General features: G+C 47.0%; 1 protein-coding gene across 12 annotated transcripts in view; it reads left to right on the plus strand.

Annotated features, from left to right (window-relative positions):
* The window catches only part of shot (dystonin-like protein short stop), a 318,414-nt gene that overhangs the window by 179,508 nt on the left and 113,810 nt on the right, over positions 1 to 25,096 (plus strand). For 10 of the 12 annotated variants that reach the window (XR_012822837.1, XM_075669861.1, XM_075669859.1 and 7 more), the window contains 4 exons: positions 147 to 291; positions 417 to 500; positions 1,151 to 1,348; positions 11,099 to 22,225. Coding sequence is in view for 11 of the 12 variants with exons in the window: in XM_075669861.1 (XP_075525976.1) it covers positions 147 to 291; positions 417 to 500; positions 1,151 to 1,348; positions 11,099 to 22,225 (11,554 nt within the window). In the remaining variant the exon portion in view is untranslated. The remainder of the gene's footprint in view (positions 1 to 146; positions 292 to 416; positions 501 to 1,150; positions 1,349 to 11,098; positions 22,226 to 25,096) is intronic. The other 2 variants (XM_075669857.1, XM_075669862.1) reach the window with 2 other exon arrangements.

Genomic DNA, 25,096 nt, shown 5'->3' on the forward strand with positions numbered 1-25,096 from the left:
TCGAGGTTTAACTGTAGTTCATTTCATGCACAGCAGACTGGACTGTCTTGTCAGAAGCAAAATAATACATCCTTAGCCTGTCTGTATGAAGACATGCTTTGCTGTTTAGCAGCTGTGTGCTGGAGGTGTGTGCATGGGCGTTGCAGGCTGCGCAGCTGTGAGGCAGCCTCGGAGCTGCTGCGTGCCTACCGGAACAAAATGGACGAAGAGAGGAACTGGGCAAGCCAGGCGACAGTGCGGGTGAATGCGGTGAAGACGGCTCGCCCCTCCGTGGATCGGCAGCAGGCTCTGGTGAGGTGGCCACGCAGGCCTTGGGTTTGCCTGTTATGGTTTGCACGCTGTTTTCTGGTGGGGGTTAGTGGGGCAGGGTATTGTGCTTAGAATGATGGATTAAACTTGTCTGTGTGTTGCCTCAGGACCTGTACACTGAGGTCAGTGGCAGGCGACCGCGCATTGAGGAGGTGAACGTGCTGGGAGGAAGGTTCACCCGTGAGGCCCAGGTTGGTGGCTTTCCTCCGCATGCTGCCGCCCGGGGACCACGCCACGGGGCCCTGTCGTGTTATTTTCTCATCACTCCCCCCACTTCCTCCCTGCAGCGGGCGGTGGCGGTGCATGATGCAGCTTGCCCGCCGGGGCTGCTTGCAATTTTTTTCACGCGCTCCTCTCTCCGTGCACCACCTTGTGTGTCCTCCTCCTCCTCCTCCTCCTCTTTTTTTTTTTTTGGCTTGAGTGTGCCGCTTGCTTTGTACAGCAGGAAACAGCCAGGCGGAGAGCGCAAGCCGCTGCCGCCGCTTCCTTGATGTGTTGCTCTTTGTGCTCTGGCAAAAAGCGTGTGTGTAAGGCCCCCCGCCATGGACAAAGGAAGTGAGAGTGTGGCAGCCCATCTTCTGCATCGTGTGTGTGCTACCTAGAATAGGACGGCTTTGGCTCTTGCCGCCTTGCGCCCTGCCGCCTCCCTGCGTCGAGCGCCCGCCCGAAGACCTTGCACGGCCCTTGCCCTTGCCCCACCTGGCTTGCCCAACCAAAAACCAAAAAAAAAAAAAAACCGGCCCTTCCTGGTTAGCCTAAACGGATCCCCGGACCCCGTGGTGTGGCCTCGCTGCGGGTCTGCAGTCACTACGACGCCGTTCCCCCCCTCGTCCTGTGGCAGATCTATGGCCTGCGGCTGCAGCGCTTTTCCGAGGGCCTCGAGCAAGACCACCCGAGCCTGGATGGCAGCCTTGCCGCAAAACGGCGCCGGATGGAGACGGCACCTGACGGGAGTGGTGGAGTGGCAGCCGAAGTGAATGGGCTCAATGCTCGCTATCTTTCCCTGGCTGAGGACCTGGCAAAAGCACTTGACCAGCAGGTGAGTTGTTTCCCTCTTGTCCTTTTTCCCCCACAATGGCTGCAGCCATTTGTGCTAGTGAAACTGTGCAAAGACAGAATGGTTGCTGGCTGAGTTGCTTAGGAGTCTTGGAACAGATTTTCGACGGTGGCACTACACTTGCATAAGCATTCAGTGCACTGCAGGTCCGTGTGCTCGAGCACTGCATCACATCCTCAAAATGGGACATCGACCCTGATGGTCTATTGTTTGTTGGCCTAGAATGCCCACCAATATTGCGAGAAAGTGCTATACATTATGAGCAATGACCAAAACTGCCGATTAGACTGATGACAACAGTACGTTAGATGGCAGCATTGTGACATTGTCCTGTACTAGTGGCATCAACTTAACACAAACCAATCCAACCTCGGAAATTACTCATACATGAGTCTCTTCTGTTTTCCTTCTTGGCAGCCACTCAACGATTTCATTTGCCATTACTTAGTGGATGCCTTACAGCACTGCTTCATGGGCACTGCCTTTGCCAATCCTCTTACCACATCTCACCAATAGTAAACAATGCACCGAGTCCATTCTGAAACTGCTGTTATTACTCAGTGTCACATTTAGAGATTAACTTCTGTATCAAATTAAAATGTTTCATGAGTTTCCCAACTTCAGTGTTTTCCAACATTGGCTCCTGCGCGAGCATATGGTAGATGGGGTGAGTGGGGTACAGGTGAGCGAGCGTCTTTTCCTCTAGCCTGGTCGTGGCAGCGGATGGCTGTCAGCATGGCGCCCTATCTTGGAGATAATCTGTGGCAAGAGTGAAGGTTGGGTGCTTAGGTGGCCGTGGCTTCACTTGCGCTGTCTTACCGAATGATTAGTGCTGAAGGTCGCCTAATCTCAAGTTTCAAAGATGTGTTGAAGCAAGAGGCAGAGGTAACATATAGCGTCTTCCCACTGCTGGCAAGGTGCCACAGCGGAAAGACGCTATACATATTTTTTTTCTTTAACTGCTGATGTGAAGATATCATCAACATGGCAGGATACTGTATCTTTGGTCACTGATTCTTTCATTGAACAAAATGAATTTTTTTTTTCTCATTGAATTTCATTTTATTTGATTGTCCGATATTGCGGCAAATTTTGTGGCCCCTTCCAAGTGAGAAAAATTTGTCGGCGATTGTACTTAATTGCATAAAAGGTAAAATGTGAATATAAATATATTTCGATACAGTTAAACCTCAATATAATGAAGGATTTAACTTTTTAACTTGTCCACAGAACACCATGTATTTAGAAGGTCAATATAACAAAGTGCATTTATACAGTACACGATTTCAATATTATGTACTTGCACTGCTGCCACGAAGGAACTCAAAGACAATAAAAGAAAACTTCCACGGACGCAGATAGTCAAATGGTTAAATTACAAGCTGCTGGTTACAAATGCACCTCTCAAATTGCGCGCTGTGCGACCAAGGGCGACCGCTGAAGCAGAGAAGCACCATGGGTCGTACAAAGTCCAAGTGCGATAAGATCCTATTGCGCCCCGTGCGCTGCACACTTTGGCTGTGAGTGAAAGTGTGTGAGATTGAGCTGAGAAGGATGGTGGCTTGATGAGTGCTGTCTTCCCGCTCAAGCAAGGGATAGGGGGGAGCGAGCTTGATGTAACGCAACAAAGTGCGCGCGAGAGGGGGAGTGGGCAGCACGTTGATGTGCGTCTCCTTTTCTGGCATGGCTGTGGCTGTGCATACGCAGCCTGCGCGCCCTGTTTAAAAGTATTCTGCTGCTTGTGCTAAGAGTGGGTGTGCCAAGATTGCATTGAATAATGTGCTCGGTCTTCCCGTGCGTTTAGTACTGCACTTTGCATAATCTTGAGTTTGAGCTCTGTTGAAGTGAAAGGCAGAGAAGCATTCACTCACCACTGCCGACGTTTTTCATGATAGCGTCGTCCCACTGTGGGCGACTCTATCAGCCGCGGGGCATAGTGGACGCGAAAGCGAAAACTGTCTTTGCTTAATTCATACCGCCAATATGAAGATTTTGCCAGCATGGCATGAAACCATATAGTTTGTCGCTGACACTCACATTCAACAAAATATTTATTTTCCAATTCAAATTTGCTTTCTTCGATTGCCCGATAATCTGGGAAATTTTGCGGCCCCTTCCATGCAAGAAACATTGATTGGCGATTGTCCTTATTTGAATAAGAGGTCAGATTTCAATACAACAAAATTTTGATGTAACAAAGCAAATTCCCGATTTTACCGACTGCATTAAATCTAGTTGTAACTGTATAATGAAGTAAAGTGCTGATTTTACCGAATTCTTTATATTGAGGTCAACTGACTTCAGTTAATTGGACTTTGGTTAATTTAATATTTCGTTTAATTTTAGCTCGACCAAAGGTTCTTGCCGGCACCTATACATTTCAATGGGCCAAAACTTTACTCATTTAAATCCTGAAATTGGCCCTCACCAGATAATTTGAACCTAGCTCGCCAGCATGAACTCACCTGACTACAATGGTGACCTTAGTCGCGACACCAGGGGCTGCACTGCCTGTCTTGGCGGTACTACGGGAGCGGTGAGAGCATCAAACACACATCATCTCCCACTGAAAATGCCTATTTCTGGTCTGCTGGGGTAATGTATTCAGCCAAAAATGTTTTTCCACAATGAATTATTACAATATTTGCCCCAACATAATTGCAGCTTTTTTTCCAAGAAAATTGATCTGAATATTGCCTGTGTGCTGAAGTCTTATAAGAAGCCAAAATTGTGTTCATCGCATTCGCAACAGCCTACCGTTAGAGCCAGTCTAGCCAGCGTCACCAGCATTGCCACCGCAAGGTGACAACAGAATCAGCATGTTGCATTACTATCGTCATCGTCCTCCTCCTCACAGAACAAGTTCTCAGGAGTCGCTTAGCATGCACACTCAAAAGGTGTTTATTTTACACGCTAACGGTAGTGGCACCAAATCATGTCATATTTTTTGGCATTTCGGAGGATTGCATATGTTGCAGGACAGAATAATGAAGCAGTCATAACCGTTGCCATCACAAAGTAGCGACAGAATCTGCATCTTGCATCATCATCACCACCACCACCACCACCACCACCACCACCACCACCACCACCACCACCAACACCACCACCACCACCACCACCACCACCACAGAACAAGTTCTAGTGACTCATGTAGCACGCTCATTCAAAAGCTGTCATTTTACTTGCTAAGCTAGTGACAACAATTTGCGTTGCTTGTTTTCGTTGTTCCATAAGGTTGCATGCATCCCTGGATGAACTAGTGAAGCGGTTATTCTAGGCATGTGCCACCATCTTGTTTACAATTGTTGCAGAGTCGTTTGATAAATTCTGCATATCAAATTTGCACTGTGCCATATGGAGGACAATATGTGATGGTCTATATATAGGCGACAAAGTGGCGTATGAGAGTGACAGCTGTGGGCATTTAAGTGCCAATAAATTACCATTTTGTTGAGGTAAATTTAGCTGGTTTTACCTTTGTTTTTTTGTACTCACTGTCTTTCTTCATCACTGTTATGTGTAGCCTGGGCTCTTTTTTAGGACAATCTTAAAGCTAAGAAACTGGGGAACTATGGGATGAGGTGGAAGAAGCCCACTCATGAATTGTGCAATTCTTCAGACTGCTAGCTTAATTGAAGAAGACTGCCATATGAAAGATGTCAAGACACTGTGAATTCAGGCAAAAGCACAAGGTTCTCACTTGGTGGGATGAGCTTCTGTAATTCTAGTATTTCACATGGGGACACCCTAATCAACATGCATCTGCTGGGTCAGCCTTTTGTTCTGATGTTCCTATATGGCTTAATACTGCAGGAACTTGTATATTTAGAATGTATAAAAATGATAAGAAAGAATGAAGGGAAATTGAACATTTTTTTTTCGCATTGCATGGCAATGCATATGCAGAAGGTTAATGCTCACACGCTCATTGTTCAGCACCTGTGTACCTCCTTGCGTTTTTTTTTTTATATAGACCATGATTTTACTATGGTCTATGTTATACTTTGTCGTTGCTGAAACAAAAAACAGAAACGTGCCACAACAAGTTTTTATTGGCTCAGATTTTCGCCTGGAACACATCAGTTCTTTGTTTGCATGTCTATTGTGCTTCCTCCTGTAATCTTCCCTTATTATTGTTTTTGAAAGAATGCTCTGCTGCAGCTGCAGTTGAATCGTAAATTTTTCTCCTCTGTCTTTCTCTTTTGACAGCAGCCTTTCCTGTTTTCTCTTCCCCATGTGCTGCATTCAACTCGGTCCTCTCTCTAAGCATGCGTGGAGTGTGTTGGACATTGCTTCTTGGCGGGCCTCTCAATGCTAATATGTTACAGGCACTCTTGCTTGTGTTTTATCTCTGTTTCTTTACTGTTTCCTTCTGCAACGTGCCAGCTGCAGTCAGTCGTCGCTGTAACGAAAGCAGCAGCTTGCAGCATGCAATGACGTCGGGCATCTTTCAAAAGCCCAAGTCCGAATCCCTGCTGAAGCTCTCGGCTTTTTAATGCGTTAAGGATTGTGGAGAGGTGTAAGTAACTTATAGTTCTGCACATTGTTTTCTTTGCCAGATGAATACAATAAATTTCATCTGCTCTCTGGCTGATCCAGATAGGGAGGAAAGAAAGAAGCAGAATATTGATATCAAAATAAAGTGGAATATTTGAATGTGTGTGCTTTACACTTACTTTTGATAGGTTGTTATGTCAATACATACCTTTCTTTGGTTCATGAAAGTATGCGCGAGGTCATCCAGTCTTAGCTGAAGCATGTCATTAGTATTCATGCTAGTAGTATAACTTCAGCAATGATTTTATGAGAAAAAGAAGCGTCAAATATATAACCCATGAGACAGATATCTATTAGTCTGCAGGCTTTCATGCCACATAAAACGCGGTCAAGTCTGGAATGTTGCCATGGTGTTTTCCCTAATGCTGGTTCACCCTGTACGTCTTGACAGTTAGTTATGTGATGTTCATTTCAACTCCTAGAGGGACTCAAAATTGCCTGGTAGTGTTACTGATAATGTAAAGTGTAAAATATATTGCTTTAGGTTGTTCCTCATGTATTCACATACTTCATAGTGTACACACTATTTAAATGTTGCTGTGATGTAAAAAACATGGTTTTATTTATTTCACGTTTCAGGACTTCAGAGCTCCTTTTTAATAATTGAACATTTTCTGATTATAGTATGAAGGCTGTTTCCATGAGGAAGTAAACCTTCTGTTCAGAAAATTCGGTCTTCTCATGGTGCACTGTTAGGCTTTTTTCTATTTTTTTTTGCATATTTTGCATTTTGTGCAAAAATGTAATTGGTGTACTTAAATGCCATTGTGTCTGTCATAGTATGTTTACATTTACACTATTTGATGTGTGCACAATGTAGTATTCTGTAAATGTGTGTGTCAAGGGGTAGTTGTGGTGTTGAGAGAGAAACAATAGAAGAAAGTGTGAATGAAAGAATCAGCTTCTTTATTGGCTGAACTTATGATCAGAAAGCAAATCAGTACTTAGCAATTATTAGCAGTGAACATGCTTAATAGTTGTCAAACCAAATCTCACAACTGAACTCTTTTCGCAATTCATACATGTGTCACCATACCTTCCAGAGCACTCAGTGGGGCTCATGTAGATTTGAAAATGTACCGCAGTGTTTGTGTCATCCACGCAATTCGGTTAAACATGCTTGCCTGTCTCTCAAATTAGCAACAGCACTCATAATGTTCTGAATGTAGCTTGTGTGCATCTTGTGCTAGAGTGATAACATAATAACAATGACAGTTTTCTCAATGTGCTGGCATGTAAGAAAGTTGAGGTCAGAAGCAGAAAGACAAGTTTATATTGACATTTTGTAAGCATCATATAGCTTTTATTAAACAAGATCAACGACTTGGAGAGCCACACTTGCCCTTAGGAGGACATCTAAGAAAAGCACTTGAACTGCATTAATAAATTGTCCTTCAACCATACACCCTAAAAAAGCTACCCTTTCCATGACAAGAAGCTCGGCAAGCCAGAAAAAAAAAAGTAAACACTGGTGGCGATGCCAGCTTGAACTTCTCTTGCCCTGACGGGGTTTCAACAGTGTCTGCTCGAGCCTAGTTAATTTTTCGTCAGCGCACTGCATTCTAATTGAGTAAAAAACTGAACTTTGCAAGCTGCAAGAGCTTTTGCTGAGCCACTATGGCCCAAATACAAAAACATAATTTGAAATCTGTGACATTGCGCTTGATGTGCCAGTGCTGGGGTTTCAGTGAGAAATTCAAAAAATCTGATTTTGCCCTTCATTTGCTGTTGTAATAACTAACCTATTATCACCAAATTAATAAAAATATAGTTTCGAAATACTGTCTCAGTCTAAATCTATTTAGTGTTTTTGCTTACTGTTGGTATGGTTGCAACTTCATTCGTTGCAACTTCGCTGTACAAACAGTGCCATCACCGACTTTACTCATGAAATTCCTAACTATGACACCCTGCAGTTTTTAGATATTTACACATTTTTTAGTGGGCTGCACATTTGGTGGAAGTACTCTCCATGAGCTCGTAAAGAACTCTTGCCATTTGATTCAGCACATAGTAAGGTGATAAAACAAGCAATTGCAAGGCAATGTCTTGAGTCGGTACAAATGAAGTCTTGTGCTCACTTGGCTCAGAATAGCTTCAATTGCCAGACTGAGCGCCTGCAGGCAGCTGGCTTCCCCCGTTCGATTTTGACAGCTGGGTCCAAGACCCTCCTTCAGAAACTGAAGGGTAGAAAAATGCCTCTGGGCCAGTTATACGAACAAGAAAGCTAGAAATGGTGCCCTACGTTCACAGGGTTGCACACAACTTGAAGAATGTGGCCAAAAGGTACGACGTGCCTATTGTGTTTTCTGCACCGCGAAAACTTGCTGGGTTGCGCCCACGCATTTTCGAACCCTATAGGAAACCTGCCTGTGGAAAGAAGCATACCATGCCATAGGTCGCATGCACTGTTGGCGTTGTGTATGAGATCCCGCTTAAGTGCGGAAAGGTTGACATCGAACAAACCAACCGATGCGTCAACAATCAGGCACGGGAACATGAGCGCTCTGTAGCTAACAAAACTTCTTTTCATTTGCCTATGCATTGTAGGTCTTGTCCCTGTGAGCCAATTCTTTCTGGTGTTTGAATTCTAGGCAGGAGTGGCCATGCCTTGGCCAGAGAAATCATGGAGGCATATCATATTAGAAAGAAAGGAAGTGCCTGTATTAGGGATACGTCAGTTGTCTTGCGTAGCAAAGAAAAGCAGTTTTTAGAAATGATGCTGTAATCTACACGCTTCTTGATATGATGCATTGGTTGGCTTGATGGGCAGTGCACTTGTGCGATCCTGGTCTGCTGCGTACACAAGTAGGCAAAGTCTTCAGAACAAAATTTAGTTGCAAGTTAGCGCTTGCCCTGTGCCTATGTGTCTTATCTTCTGTCCTGTCTAAGAAGTGCGCTTACCAACATTCAGTTCCTAAGCATGAACTGACTAGACCAGTAACAAATTTTGTTAACATATAGTTGGCATAGTCATCGCTTTTTTTTATTCTTATGAGAGTATTTGCGTCTTTCGTTGTTAGCTTGTCGTATGAGTAAGAAGTTGTATAGGACCTAGCTGTGATAACGGTGTGAATTATGAAACCATAATTACCACAAGCCAAGTTTGCATTTATTGTCCATTTATGCATGTTCCAGTGCCATCTTATGCTGTCATAAAGGATGCACAGTCAATTTGTGTACTAAATGTATGGAGCTCTTGCAGCTGTTAACATGGTGCCATGAGTCATTAGCTGTATTGACCTGCAACAGCTGCACCTTAGAATGTTGAAATGGTCACTGAATAGCAATAGATCAGTTAGACTTAATAGCGTGTTCTCCCAGACCTCTATTTGCATAGAAAACTGTAGATAACCTGTATGTAACACCTGTACAACTTGTGTTGGCAGAGCGTCCAATGAGCTGCCATTATGCCAATAGATCACATGTTTGTGTAGATCATTGCGTACTTCATTTGTAGAAAAATACCATTTGTTAGGAGAGAAACTCTTACTGAATTATGTGCCCAAACTGGAGAACTGGTAGTATCAATGTGACATCAGTAATTGCAACATACTTTCACTTATCTAGGTCATTTTTGTGTAGAAGAGATATGTATTCACGCTGTCATGGGGCAGGGGGGTGGGGATGCGAAGGTGGCATTCTGCTGATCTACATTAGCCCAATATTTATCATTTGTGCCCCTTTAATATAGCTGACATGGAATCGTAACATAGATCAGGCTTTTGAATGTAGTTTATTAGCCAGTAAAAATTACATTGGTTAAAAATTTTAAGCATCTTTATATTGTATATACAAAGAAAAATCAATGCTAAGCTCTTCTAATTTGTTCATCAGAAAGGTTCTTATACAAGCGTAGCGAATCTTGGTGACAAGTAGATGAAAATTGCATATGAGCAAGATAACACATCATACACCTGAAGAAGTATTTCAGTTTGAATACCCAAACAACCACTCAATGTGTGCAGCATCAGAGTGCACTGGCAGTGATGGCAACATAACTTCAGTGACAGCTTTGCCTCTATTTCTATTTTCCAGCAGTAATAATGCTTTCCAAAAGTTGATGCTACTGATGGTGTAGGTTGCCTCCGTGTGTTCTTGGGTCATGCACCCACATTTTGTCATGCCTGAAGGCCTAATTGATCAGTTCAACCCACCACGCTATCTCAGTGGCTGTGGTGTTCTGCTGCTAAGCACGACGTCATGCTTTCGATTCTTGGCCATGGCGGTGGCAGCCTCATGGGAGCACATTGCAAACATGCCCGCCTAGCGTGTTTTGGGTGCACATTAAAGAATCCCAGGTGGTCAAAAATATCTGAGGCCCTCCACTACAATGTCACTAATAGCCCATTGGGCCAGTTTTGGGACATTAACCCTACAATTAAATTTTTATTGTTTAGTTCAAATGCCCTCACCTGCTACTGGGTGTTGATTTTTTAGTGAGAGAGGCTAGTTCCAATTTTAAGCTGTGCAGGCATGTAGCCATTCCGAAATTATACCAGATTCAGCATCAGGAGAATATTATAATTTCGGGGTCAAAGACGTGTGGAAGTGGCAGTAATAGTCCACATATAATGTAAGGTTCCTTTCTGTATTTCAGTACATCAAATTTGCATCTTGAATTACATTAATAATAATAATAATAATTGGGGCTTTACGTGTCAAAACCACTTTCTGATTATGAGGCACGCCGTAGTGGGGGACTCCGGAAATTTTGACCACCTGGGGTTCCTTAACGTGCACCTAAATCTAAGCACACGGGTGTTTTCGCATTTTGCCCCCATCGAAATGCGGCCGCCGTGGCCGGGATTTGATCCCGCGACCTCATGCTCAGCAGTCCAACACCATAGCCACTGAGCAACCACGGCGGGTATTGAATTACATTCAAGTACTGCCAAATTTTGTAGAGCTGCAACTGTCTTGGTCTTCTAGGGTAAAAAAAAAAGAAAGGGTGTTTAAGGTCGTGTAACATTAGAACAAATTTCCTTTTATTTGAAAACTTTGCAGCCCAAGGAATTGCACCTCATGTCTCATGTGAGCATTATGCGTTTCCACTGTAGCGGCCAACTGCTGGTCATTATAGCTTAAGTTTTTTTTCAGAAGTTGGCATTGCTTGTTTTGCTTGATGGTTTTCGATCTGTTCGGTGATCACGTCTTTTCCTTTCTTCCCAGTGCACTGCCGTGCTGACAGAGACTAGTGCAATCAAGACGCTGACGAAGACGAGGGAGTTCAAGACTTTCACTGAGACCAGTGCTCCCAGGACATTTGCTGAGACTGGTGCACCCCGGACACCACATGCTGAGGAAGCAGCAGCCGATCAAGTGGCTTTACCAGAGATTGTCCGAAGTGGTGCCTTGAGGACAGATCGCTGGGTGTTTGTGGACATTGCCACAGGACGAGAGTACAGTTTGGATGAAGCTTTTGCCAAAGGGCTTCTCGATTCAAGGCTCAAGGCAGCTCTCCTCGAACCCTGTGGCATCAGGGATGCCTCGGGGACGGAGCTGAGTTTGCGTGCTGCCATCGATAAAAGGTTGTATGACCCCAAACGGGCCACTCTTCTGAGCCCCAAAAGTGGCCGACCAGTCACTGTCGAGGAAGCCATTCAGCTCGGCATCATAAAGCGCGAGAAAGTGGTGTACTTGCTTAGGCTTCGTTTGGTCAGGGTAACTGAGCTGTCACTAGCCGAGGCGCGCGACAGGGGCTTGGTGAATCTTGTGACTGGCTTCATCAACGATCCCAATACTGGAATACCGGTATCACTTGACGAGGCGTTTGCTAAGGGTTGGTTGGTACGAGAACGAGTTGAGGATAGTGAGGGCATGACTTTGTCATACGCTTTAGACACTGGGCTGGTGGATGATACCACTGGGAAGCTGAGAGACCAGCATTCTGGAGACTGGTACACACTGCGAGAGGCACTTGCCCAGGGCCTTCTGTCTGCAGACACTGCAGAAGTTGTGGACACACGTGAGGGTGCCTTGGTGACGCTGCCTCGAGCCCTTCATGATGGACTGTTGTTGGATACAGGTCGATATGTAAACGCTGCCACGCAAGAGCACTGCACACTGGCTGAGGCACGAAAGCTACAGCTGCTGACCCCTCCTTTGACTCTCAAGGATGCCCATGACCGCAGTCTGTTAGATGAGGATGGCCAGGTGAAAAATCCCTGGACAGGCAGCTGGATGACTCTTCTCGAAGCCATTGCTATTGGTCTGCTGGACCCGTATGTCAAGTGCATTGTGCACCCCAGAACTCAGGAGGCACTGTCACTTTCTGAAGCCCTTGCACAGGGAGTCATCACGCCAGATGGCAAGTTTGTCAATCTGGTGACACGTGAAGTGCTTACTCTCAGCCAGGCAGTGCGCCTTGGCCTTGTTACATCGGTTTGTCAAAAAACAATATTCAATGTCTCAGCCTTCCAGGACCCCAGATCAGGTGAGAGTCTCAGTTTCAATGACGCTGTAGCGCAAGGCCTTTTGAATCCCAAAACTGGTGTTCTCACATGGAAGGATACAGGGCCAAAAATTCCTTTTGAAAAGCTGGTTGAAGAGCGGGTTATGCAGCCACAAATTTTTGAAATGTTCCGCAGGAGAATTGGCTTGAAGGATGACAGTGGGCAAGAGCTGACGCTCTCAGATGCCGTGTTTAAGGGTCTGATTGACCCAAACACTGGCCAGATACGAGACAGAAAAACAAAGCTTCCCATCCCCTTGAAGCAGGCACTTGCAAAGGGTGTAATCACTCCTGAGGGAGCAGCACTCCTGCGCGGCCTGCTGAGAATCACAGTAAGCACTGCCACTGTGACCAAGACTATCACTCGCTATGTTACTGTTTCATCACATGGCTCTCAGGATGCACCGCTGACTGCAGAGGATCAAACACTGCAGGAAGCTGTGCAAAGTGGCCTGCTCGGTCCTGAGACGGAGTGGCCTGCAGACATGGGTGACCTCGCCAAGCGAACGCCTATAACCCCAGAGCCCGTGCGTAGAACTGAGGCCCACCTGATGTATGATGACACACAAGACGTGGCTGGGGAAAGAACTGTGTTGCATAGCAGCAGAAGGGTTACTGACACACATTTGCTCACAATAGGACAACATGGCGACATTGCAGATCAGGTCGATCAGCTAATAAAAGATGTCCCACAGGAGCACATTGTGACAGATGCTGGCTTACCCGGAAGGAAGACCCAAGGCCCGCCATCTAGAGAGGCTGCTGATGCCAAGGATTTCTCCAGGCCACAAAAGGAACGCAAAGTTCCTATTACTCATGCACCATCCCAGACTGCCGATGAGGAAGAGAGCGTACACACTGTTACTTATCACGTAACATCCAGACATGAATTTTTTGAGAAGTCTCAGGTTGTTCATGACATGCACGCAGACACACTGAAAGAAAAGTCGGACGAGGACACAAGAGATGCTTTTGGCCGTGACACAGTTCGATCTAGGAGCCCAGACAGGGACAGGCCTGACAAGAAAAGTGAGGAGGCAAAGGACAGGGTACCCACAAGCACAGTCGGCAAGCAGCCTAGTGACACATCCTCTCCTATAAGAAAAATGAGCCCAACGAAAACTCCTGCCAAGGGCAAAGAACAACCCACTGCTGACCATAAACAGTCTGCGCAGATGAAGAGGCCTGCAAAGCCTGAAGCTGCTGCAGGCAAACCAGTCTCAAGAGCCTTGCATGACAAACACGATGTTTCAGAGCACAAGAGTGTTGAAGACGTAAGAGTCTCGGTGACCCAAACGTCCACAAAGACTGTTGACATTTCCCACCACGAGAAACTTTTTCCAACTAAGGAATCTGAGCAGGCTCAAAGCACACAATCCCCACCAACTGTTCCAGCTAAAGGCAGAAAAGGCCTGCCTTTGGGTCAGAAACCATCAGAAGGCAGTCCTGTGAAAACTAGAGAGCCGTTTACTGAGCATGTGCTGTCAGAGGATGTTACAGAAAGTAAAGAGTCTGTGCTTATTAAGGAAATGCTAGAGGAAACCCTTGAAGAATCCCGAATGCATGATGGCCATGAGGACCGGCCAGGGGTGCATCTGAATGGTGGCACAGAAGTAAAAAAATCTGGAGCTTTAGAACCATTCCCACCAAGACAAAAGTGTCCTGCAGTACCGAAAAGCAAGGTGTCGCCATCAAAAAGCAAATCAGAAATTAAGGATCTCTCTCCAAAAGAGAGTATGCCTGAAACAGTGGAAAGCAGAGATATATCTCCATTGAAACAGAAGGAGCCGACGATGCAAGACAGCAAAGGTAAAAAGCCCTTGAAAGAAAAGTCGCCTTTTAGTGGCACAGTGCCAGGAAGAGATGCATCTCCTACAAAAAAGGTTCCAGCATCACCTGAAAGGAGAGATCGATCACCACCTAAAAAAACTATTTGTGTTTATGATATCAAAGACGAGGCCCCTAGAGAAGCTGTGTTCACAGTGGAAGACAGAAGCATTTCTACATTCAGACAGACAGGACCAGTGTCACCATTGAGGAAGTGGGCAGAAGCATCTGATGATAAAGACATCCTTCCTTCGAAAATTAAGCCTGAGGCACCCAACAGGGAATATTTGTCACCAGCAAAAGGGATGTCTGAATCACCAAGACGCAGAGGTAAGCTTTCACCAGAACAGGAGCTTTCTGAGACACCTAAAATCGGAGAAACATCATCTAAACAGAAGGTGCCTTCAGCTCTGGCAAGGAGAGATTTTTCACCGGCAAAAAAGATGCCTGTATCACAAGGTGAAAATGACGTGCCGTTATTGAAAATGGCTGCTAGAACACCAGCAGACAATGGCACTACACCAGAAAAGCTGACGCAAGAAACAGACCAAAGAGGCGGGTTTCCAAAAAAAGACATGCCTGGAGCTCCCGATGAAAGAGACACATCTTATAAAAAGGTGCCTATAGCACCCGATGACAGTGTAATGCCACAGAAGTTGCTACCTGGAACGCAAGAGGAAGGAAATCTAACGCCACTCGAAAACGTGACTGGAACACCTGCAGGTGTAGATGTGTCTCATGTGAAAAAACTGCCTGTTAGAACAGATGAAAAGGATGTGTCCTTACTGCAAAAGGTGACCACTACACTGGAGGTCAGAGACATATCACCACCTGAAAGGATGCCTGGAACATCGGAGGAAAGGGATGCATCCCCATCGAAGAAGGTACCTGAAACACCAGTGGGCAGGGATGTGTCACCACGTAGAAAGGCACCTGCACCACCAGGTAAAAGAGATGTTTCCCAACCAGAAATATCTCGAATACCAGAGGAAAAGGATGTGTCACCATGTAAAAAAGTTTCAGAGTCGCTAGAGAAGGATGAGGTGTCATTACCTAAAGAGGCACCTCTGTCTCCTAGGAAAAGAGAAGTGTCCCGTTCCAAAAGGATGCCAGGATCTCCAGAGGGGAAAGAGGTATTCCCATTGAGGCAAGTTTCAGGAACACCAGAGAGCAGAGAGGTGTCACCAACAAAAGAAATCTTTAATATGCCAGTAAAAGGAGTGTCCCCACTAAAGAATGTGCCTGAAGCACAAGGAGGAAGAGATGTGTCCCCACCAAAACTTGTGCCTGGATTGCCAGAGAAGATGGATGTGTTGCCATCGAAAAAGACACCTGAAGCGGCAGAGGACAGAGGGGTGTCCCCACAAGGAAATGCACCAGGAACATCAGAGGAAAGAGCAGGTTTACCAGGTCGAGAGGCAGCTGGACCAGCAGAAACAATAGATATGTTGCCATCTAAACAGGTGTCTGGATCGCAAGAGATGAGGCATATGTCACCACCAAGAAGGACATCTGAAGTAACAGAGGATAAGGCAGTTTCCCCATCAAAAAAGCCACCGAGAACACTAGAAGAAAGAGAGGTGTCCCCAGTGCGAAAGGAACTTGAAATGTTAGAAGGAGGAGACGTGCCATTACCTAAACACATGCCTTTGTCACCTGAGAGGCGGGATGTGTCGCCACTCAAGAAGACGCCTGGCACACTGGAGGACAAGGACAAAGAGGTGTCCCCCTTAAGAAGTGCACCTAAAATGCCAGAAGGCAGAGATATGTCACCCTCTAAAAAGGAGCCTGGAAAGCTTGAAGAAGAAGGTCCTTCCTCACTGCAAAAGGTGCCTAGCAGACCTGAAGGCAGAGATGCTTCACCACCTAAGGCCTCTGGAACACATGAGGCAAGAGATGTATCCCCACTGAAGAAGGTGCCTGGAACACCAGAGAGCAAGTTACCACCATCTAAAAAGGCTCCTGGTTTACCAGAGAAAAAGGAGGTATCCCCATCGAGGAAAAAGATCCCAGGAACCACTGAGACCAGAATTGTATGTCCTCTAGATACATTGCTAGGCAAAGAGGAAAACAAAAGTGGGATTTCACCAGAGCACAGGGAGCCTGAGCAGTTGAAAAGCTTTGATGGGTCCCTCACTTCGCAGATTTCAGAAACACTCGAAGCCAGAGTTCTGTTTCCAGAAAGGCAAATGACAACCGATACGAAAGTCAGAGATGTTTCGCCATCAAGAAAGGCACCTGGGGGGAGAGATCTGTCTCCATCTAAAGAGTTAGCTGGGGTGCCGAAGAACAGAGATATACCTCCACTGGAGAAAACCCCTGAGAAGACTGAAAGCAGAGATTTTGTACCAGAACAGAAAAGCCCTGTGATATCAAAAAGCAGGGATAAGTCCTCACCAAAAAAACCTTCTGGGGCACTTGGAAGCAGAGACACATCTCCATCAAAGCAGAAGGCGCCTGATACACGAGAACACAAAGATGTATCCCCAGTGAGACGAACACATGAAACACCAGAGACAAGAGGGGCATCTCCAGTGAAAAAGCTACCTGAAATGCTAGAGCAGCGAGATGTTCCCCCAACAAAAAAGGCACCTGGAAGACCAGATAGCAAAGATGTATGGCTGCCTACACAAAATATGCCTGAAACACCTGACAATGCAGAAAAGTCTCCCTCCATGCAAGAAGTGCCTGTAGAACCAGGACAGATAGATGCATCCCTACCAAGAAATGTGCCTGAGATGCTGCAGAGAAAAGATGGACTCCCATTGGAGGTAGTGTCCAAGAAACTGGAAACCAGGGATGTGTCCCCACCAAAACAGAAGCTGCCTGAAGTATCAGAAGGCAGAGATGTTTCACCATCAAGAAAAATGCGATCAAAGCCAAAGAGTCGCGAAGCTTCCCCATCAAAACAGAGGGTGCCAGAAACAGCGAAAACTGCAGAAGCATTCCTGCCAAATGAACAGGCACCTGAAGCCATTGACAGCAGACAGCATAAATTTGAAGTAGAAGTCCTCGACATTCCTTCTGGTGGGTGGTATCTGAAGGATGCAATTGAACAGAGGTTGTTTGATGCCAAGGAAGGACTGTTCCTTATACCAGGCACTGACAGGCTAGTGTCCTTAGAAGAGACACTGAAAATGCAGATCGTAAACTCTGATTCAGCAACTGTACTTGAGCCTGGTTCGAGGAGAACCCTTACACTGACGAGAGCACTGGAAAAGAATCTGCTTAGTGCAACTGGACATTATCGTGATGCAAAGACAAAACAAACATGGACCATGGAAGAGGCAATCAAGCATAAAGTTGTGATTCTGCTGCAACGTCCAGATAGTGCAGCCCCTGGGCATGGGCCAACGAGGTCTATCCATGTGACAAGGGTTGCCGGCCAACCAGACATAGTAGAGGTGAAAGCAAGAGAGCTGGAGGCACCTAAGCAAGACTTCCCAAAGTTTTCTGACCTTGAAATAGAGGAACTTTCAGGCAACGACTTCAGGAGACCTGCAGAAAGGGCACCTGGCACAGCATCGGGAGTTGCAAGCATATTAAAAGGCAGCCCAGAAAATGAAGTAATTATTCGAGAAGCAGGTGGGCAAAACGAAATCAAGTTAAAGGATGCTGTTGGGAAAGGTATTATAGATTTAGATACTGACACTTACACTGACAAAAATACTGGCCACAGGTGGAAAATTGAAGAAGCTGTCAAAGCAGGCATGCTTGCCATTGTCGGCGCACCACTTCTTTTGGGAGCGAAGGCAATTGAAGCCCTTCGAGAATCGGCCACTGATGAAATGATTCATGCAACGGCTACATGCACAGAGCCGATTCGTACTACCCGCGAAATCACCAAAGTGATTCGTCACACAAGTTTGCACATCAGGGATACTGCTACTGGCCGAGAGGTACCCTTGGAAGAAGCAGTGGCCTTGGGACTTATCGACGAAGAAGCTGCCCGAGAACTAGAGGATAGTGCAAAGACCACCACCGAGCAGAGTGTGCACACCACAACCACAGTGCTTGTCACGGACCCTGTGACTGGGGAGACCACAACGCTCGCTGAGGCCCTTGAGGAGGGCCGCCTTGAGCCAGAAACAGCAGCCAAGCTCCAGCGGGGCAATGTGACTGGCATTGTGACTAGTGTACAGACCTGTCTTGAGGGTTCAGGCAAGGGCAGCACAGTGGCATACCAAGAATTGCTCAGTGCTCCCAGAGAAGTTGCAGGCAAACATGTAGAAGAAGTGAGGTATGCTGTGCCGCGCTTTGAGGTAACGCTGGGCAGGGCAACAACATCCCAGCAACCTACCTTGCAGAAAGTGCGCAGACTGGTACTCAGCCCTACAGAAGCCCGGAACAGGGGAATCGCAGACAAAGGCTTAGTGCTAGACCCTCAGCAAGGGCACTGGTTGCCTCAAAGTGAAGCAGAAGCTGCAGGTCTTGTAGATATTACCACAGGGGACGTGCTCATGCCCGTGGGTCGGCCACTGTCGCTGCCTGAGCTTGTGGAACAAGGGCTTGTGGAGTCAGAAACCCAGCGGATTGTGCATCCAGAGACTGGTGCTCTCTTAACACTGGAAGAGGCAGTTCTCTGCGACATTGCTAACCCGATGTCTACTGTACCAGGGCCAGAGTCTCCGTTAACTCTAGAGGAGGCACTTGTCTCTCAGGTTGTTGACAAGGAGTCTGGTTCTCTTGCAGTGGCACCAGGCACTTTAGTGACCCTTGTTGATGCTGTATGGAAGCTGAAAGTATTTGACAAGCTCGACACGCCCAAGTCCGTGGTTCCCATACCAAAGCTTGCCTTAACTTTTCCTGTTGCATTGCGTCAGGGTGTCGTTAATGTGACTGAGCACACGTACACTCACCCAGTCTCGAAAGAAATAATGACTCTGGAGGAGGCCATTAAAAATGGCTTGCTTTTGCCGACTCCCTCAATCCCCACACAGGATAGCCTGCATGTATGTGAAGCAATTGACCAGGGTTTGATTGACCAAACTACCTTCAACATGAGGAACCCTCTTACTGGGCAAGATGTGTCGGTAGAGGATGCAATGGACTCTGGTCTTTTGCAGCTTGTGCCATTTGACAAGTCAAAATTCAGGTCTTATGGTAATGTGGAGCACAGCATCAGATACATTGCTCCTGTTCTTCACCATACTACAGTAATTAGAGGCACTACCATCATCATCAGGCCTGGTTACACTATGCCACAACCAGGTCAGGTGAAAAATGTCGACACTGGTGAGGTTTTCTCTTTAGATGAGGCTAAAGAACTTGGTATTGTTCAGTTACAGGAATCTATAGAAAAGCCCACTTTATTGGAAGCTGTGCAGGAAGGTTTGGTTGATTTAGAGCGAGGTCTGTACATTGCAGATGGTGTCACTATTCCGATTGCTGAGGCATTTTCCACACACCTCTTAGCTCGTGACAGCACAGGCTCATTACAGCCTGGCAAGTACACCCTCATTCAACTGTTTGAACTTCACTATGATGATGATATGCATTTGTTTTGGGTCCCAGGCAGCAGCCAGCCTTTGAGCCTTGATGAAGTGACAAAAGCCGGATATCTAGATCTAAGCACAGTGCTGCTCGACATTGATGAAGGTCGTGTTTTCACTGTTCAAGATGGTATCAGCTCAGGCTACATTGACACTGAAACTGAAAAACTTGCAAGGCATGGCCGTGAACCCTTATTCATATGGGAGGCCATCAGATCTGGAATTTTGGTGGCCATTGATGCGCCCTTGCTTCCAATGTTGCCAAAGAGATTTGGGACAGTGACTGATTATGGACCTGAAGAGGTCAAGGGTCGTCTGGCTCTTTCAAAGCAACATTCGCCTGGCCGTGCTACTGAAGCTGGAGGTGTTATTTCTGCTGAAGAATCTGCAGTGCCAAAGAGGCCAGCCAGGAAAATGCGACCTGAGTCACCAGGCAGCAAGTGGACTGCAGCTAGTCCACTGTCGCCTAGCAAGGAAGTTGCACCCAAGTCTCCAACAAAAGAAGTTGCACCCGAGTCTCCAACAAAAGAAGTTGCACCCGGATCTCCAACAAAAGAAATTGCACCCAAGTCTCCAACGAAAGAAGTTGCACCCAAGTCTCCAACGAAAAAAGTTGCACCCAAGTCTCCTACGAAAGAAGTTGCGCCCAAGTCTCCAACGAGAGAAGTTGCACCCAAGTCTCCTATGAAGGAAGTTGCACCCAAGTCTCCAACGAGAGAAGTTGCAGCCAAGTCTCCAACGAGAGAAGTTGCAGCCAAGTCTCCAACGAGAGAAGTTGCAGCCAAGTCTCCAACGAGAGAAGTTGCAGCCAAGTCTCCAACGAGAGAAGTTGCAGCCAAGTCTCCAACGAGAGAAGTTGCACCCAAGTCTCCAACGAGAGAAGTTGCACCCAAGTCTCCAACGAGAGAAGTTGCGCCCAAGTCTCCTGCGAAAGAAGTTGCAGCCAAGTCTCCAACGAGAGAAGTTGCAGCCAAGTCTCCGAGAGAAGTTGCAGCCAAGTCTCCAACGAGAGAAGTTACGCCCGAGTCTCCAACAAGAGAAGTTGCACCCAAGTCTCCTGTGAAAGAAGCTGCAGCCAAGTCTCCAACGAAAGAAGTTACACCGAAGTCTCCACAAAAGGAAGTTACCTCAATATCTCCACTCAGGGAAGAAATTTCTCCGAGATCCCCAACCAAGGAAATTCCTTCAAAGTCTCCGTTTAAAGAAGTACTTTCAAGGCCTGCTTCTAAGGTTGTTGCATCAAAGTCTCCAACCAGAGAAGTGGCTCCCAAGTCTCCAGCCAAGGAGGCTTTCCCGATATCTCCAGATAAGGAGGCATTTTCTAAATCTCCTGACAGAGAAGTCTTAAAGTCTCCTTTAAAGGAAGTGGCTCTAAAATCTCCAGAGAAGGAACCATTTGCAAGATCCCCAGACAGGGAGGTTTCAAAGTCTCCGACTAAGGATATTTCCCCATCTCCAACTAAGTCCACTCCTAAGTCTCCAACAAAGGAAGCTGTTCCAAGATCCCCAGATAGAGAAGTGAAGCTGAAGTCTCCAACCAAGGAAGTTGTTTCAAAGTCTCCAACTAGAGACATTGCTTCAAGACCTCCACCAAGGGAAGCTTCTTCAATTAAAGAAGTTGCACAAAAGTTTCCAACAAAGGAAGTTTCGCTGAAGTCTCCAACCAAGGAGGTAGTTACAAAATTTCCAACCAAGCAGACATCTCCAAAGTCTCCACCCAAGGAAGTTGCTTCTAGACCGCCAATGAAAGAAACTTTCCCGAAATCTCCACCAAGGGAAGATTCTTCAAAATTGCCCACCAGGCCTGCAGATCGGAAAGCACCGGCTAAGATGCCACCAGGTCACCTAGCTAGAACTGAGGAAGAAGTTTTGCCAACTACTGAAGTATCGACTTTCAGTAGCACTGAAGTGGTTGTGAAACAGACATTCACAGAGTACCGGAAGGACTATGAAGCAGAGCTGGTGGTAGGGCAGAAACTGCCCCTGCGCACACTTGTGCAGCGAGATGCAATGGCACCTAGGAACTTTTTGGTGTTTATTCCAAGCTCGGGACGGACAATGCGCTTGGAGGATGCGCTGGCCACAGGGCAGGTCACTGAAGACAACATAGTGATGGTGCGTAGCATGAACGAGCTAGTGGTCATGGACCTGGTGGCTCCTGAGTTTACGCTGGACTCTGCCACTTCTGAGGGGATGTACAACACAAAGCTTAAGACTTTCACCAACCCCAAGACAAAGAAGCCAATCTCCTTTGCTGAATTTGTGGCCAGAAAATTTGTTGACTTTTCCAATGTCGCTGTTCAAGATTTTAAGACTAAAAAGATGATTACGCTGGAGGAAGCTCTGGAGCGAAACATTGTGGACAGAGAGACAGGGCAAATGGTGCACCCAGAAACAAGGAAGCCCGTCTCCTTCTTTGAAGCAAGTGTCTTGGGCTGGATTGTCTGGGAGACCGTCGTTGTCACCCAGACAGGGCGGCTGACTCTAGCTCAGGCTATTCGCGGGCTCAGCTTTGACCAAGAAAAGGTAAATTTTTATCACCCACTGCTGCAGGGTGTGTCTGGGTTGCACGAAGCACTTTGTGATCGTATTATAGACCCGTCTTCTGTTTTAGTCTACTCGAGAGAGCAGGATAGTGTCATACCTTTGACAGAGCTACCAAACCACCTTGGCAGTTTGGACTCTGACTATTACATTCACCCTTTCACAGGAACGATCCTTAGCTTAGATGCCGCTTTTGCATCTGGGTACTTGCTGTCAGATAGTCAGGCACTGAGTATTCCTGTTGCTGTGGAGAGGGGCATTTATGACAAAACTCTGAAATGTTTCACTCACCCCACTTCGCAGGAACAGCTAAACATATTGGAAGCAGTTCAGCAGGGCATCATAGATGGGTTTGGCACAGTTGTGGTGGACCCTGAGAGCAACACACACATTCCACTTGTGCGTGCCATAGAGATTGGTGTAGTTAACGTGAATGATTGCAGTGTGGCATTGCTGCCTCTGGAGTTGGCCATCTGTCAGGGCCTGGTGGCAGACAAGTCGAAGTGCCCATCTGGGGACATCCGAGACCCCAGCACAGGGAGGCCAGTCGGATTGTGGAGTGCAGTACGAGCAGGCTTGATTGATCCCGAGCGTCTGCGAGTATGGGCAGGCGAGGGTCGCCTGATTTCGTGTGCTGAGGCAGTGCGGTTGGGTCTCCTAGAAGGTGCCAGTGGCTGTTGGCTGGGTCCTCCCCAGCTGACTGCTGATGAAGCCCTTCACTGGGGTTTCCTGCTCGACTCAGCTGTACCCATGCCTCTGCAAAATGCCCTGGCACTTGGCCTGTACTGCCCTGGCACAGGCACACTACGCAGGCCTGGGGGAAGAGGACCGTCGCTCACTGTGCAGGATGCTGTGCTTGAAGGCATTCTCGAGCCAGATGTGCTTACTGTCAAAGTGGCCCACAGTGGAGAGATGCTGTCCTTGACTGAGGCCGTTGGTGCGGGTCTTCTTGACCCTATTGCGGGGACAGTGTTGGACACTGAATGCAATATCACTGTGGACCTGTATGAAGCCATGGGCAGGGGGTTGGTCCTGCCCGTAGCCAAGGTTTTGCCGCTGTTGGAGATTGTGCTGAGAAGTTTCTACTCTCCCGTTACTGGACTTATATGCAGCCCATTTTGTGAACGACCTCAGTGCCTTCGTGATGCAGTTCGGTCAGGCTTTGTGAACACTGGTTCGACTATGGTCTTTTCAGGAAGCTGCTTGATGCCGTTCTCAACAGCTGTGGACTGTGGCTTAGTGGACGATCGAGCAGGTGTTCTCAGAGTCCTTGGAGGGCCCATGGACTTTAAGTTGGCCTTTGAAAGGTGCCACTTGTTGGACATTTCGCCACCCTTGAATCTCAAGATGGCCTTGTCATTGGGGCTCTTTGATGATCAGAGTGGCCATTGGATGGATCCAGCCAGTGGCTGCATGCTCACGCTCGCAGATGCGCTTGAACAACGCTTGCTTGATGACACTTCCACTAGGGTACTTCAAAGCAAGGATGACACACGTCGTACCTTGGTCCTGTCAGAGGCACTCTCTCAAGGAAAAATTGACCAAGACTGTTCAAAATATGTAACTGAAGATGGAGCTTTAATTCCACTTGTGTCTTGCTTTAAAGAGGGCCTAGTGCTTAATGTCCAGCCGAGCACTCCACTTCAGCGGCTGATAAGAGAGGGTTGCTATCTTGAAACCTCAAATCGTTTCAGCTTACGAGGACTGAGCCACACAGTCTCCCTTGGCGAAGTGGTGATGCGCCGGCTTGTTGACCCATTTCTACCATTTCTACCTCAGCCTGGGCAGGAGCCAATGCATCTTATGGAAGCATGCCGGTTGGGGCTGATGGAGCTGTCATTGGGTCTGTTAATGGATGGACAGCAACTGGTCCCACTTGTGAAGGCTCTTGAAACGGGCCTTGTAATCGATTTGGAGAAGCCATTGACCCTGGTTGAAGCAGTACAGCTTGGCTTCTGTGACCCAGATTCTGGACGACTTTTGCACCCAGTGGAGGGCTCCTATTTGAACTTGGAGGAAGCACTGGAGCTGGGCATAGTGACAACTCGTGATAGCTACGTGAAGGATGCAGAGACTTGTCAATTTCTGACTTTTGCTAGAGCTGTGGAGAGCGGTGTGGTGGACCCTGTGCGGAATCGCTACACTCCACGCGACCTGAACCTCTACAAAGCAGTGTTCACCAAGCTTATCATATATGCCAAAATGCCATTAAGCCTTGGCCAGGCATTTGCAGATGAGCTCTTTGATGAAGATAGTGGCAAGTTCCTGGACCCAAGGTCATCAGAACTTCTTGGCTTTAAGGATGCCTTGAGTCGTGGTCTTCTTGATAGGCACAGCATGTTGCAAGAATCTGCAGCTTCCGCTTTCAGAGCCAGCAGGGGTGCTGTCACTTCCCGCGATGGCCCGTCTTTCTCATTGTCCACACAAGCTGGTTCTGCAGAAAATCAAAGTCAACTAAGGTCAGGCACTGAAATTGGCAACCTGCAGCGAGGTATGAAGACTTCTGACAGGACACGCACCGGTGTGACTCCAGGCTTTGTTCATTCCATAAAGCAATCCATAGAGCCTAGCATTCGCAGTGGTGTCAGTTTGGCATCACGACGGGAGCTCACTTCATCAAAAGGCACTACCTCAGCCCAGTCAGCCATAGAAAAGACAGAAAAGCTGAAGTTCCCACTGCAGCGGCAGATTGTGCAAGAGACAGTGTTGGCAGCTGAAATGTTGCCCATCATCAAGGCTGAACAAGAGCTCCAGCCATGCCCATCATCACCCGTCAAGGAGCAATCTTCACCTAGGGGTTCTACGACAGAGCTGATGTCAACGTATTTAAAGGATAATATAGAGCCAATTCTT

This window comes from Dermacentor variabilis, chromosome 9 (assembly GCF_050947875.1).
Source record: "Dermacentor variabilis isolate Ectoservices chromosome 9, ASM5094787v1, whole genome shotgun sequence".
NCBI lineage: Eukaryota > Metazoa > Arthropoda > Arachnida > Ixodida > Ixodidae > Dermacentor > Dermacentor variabilis.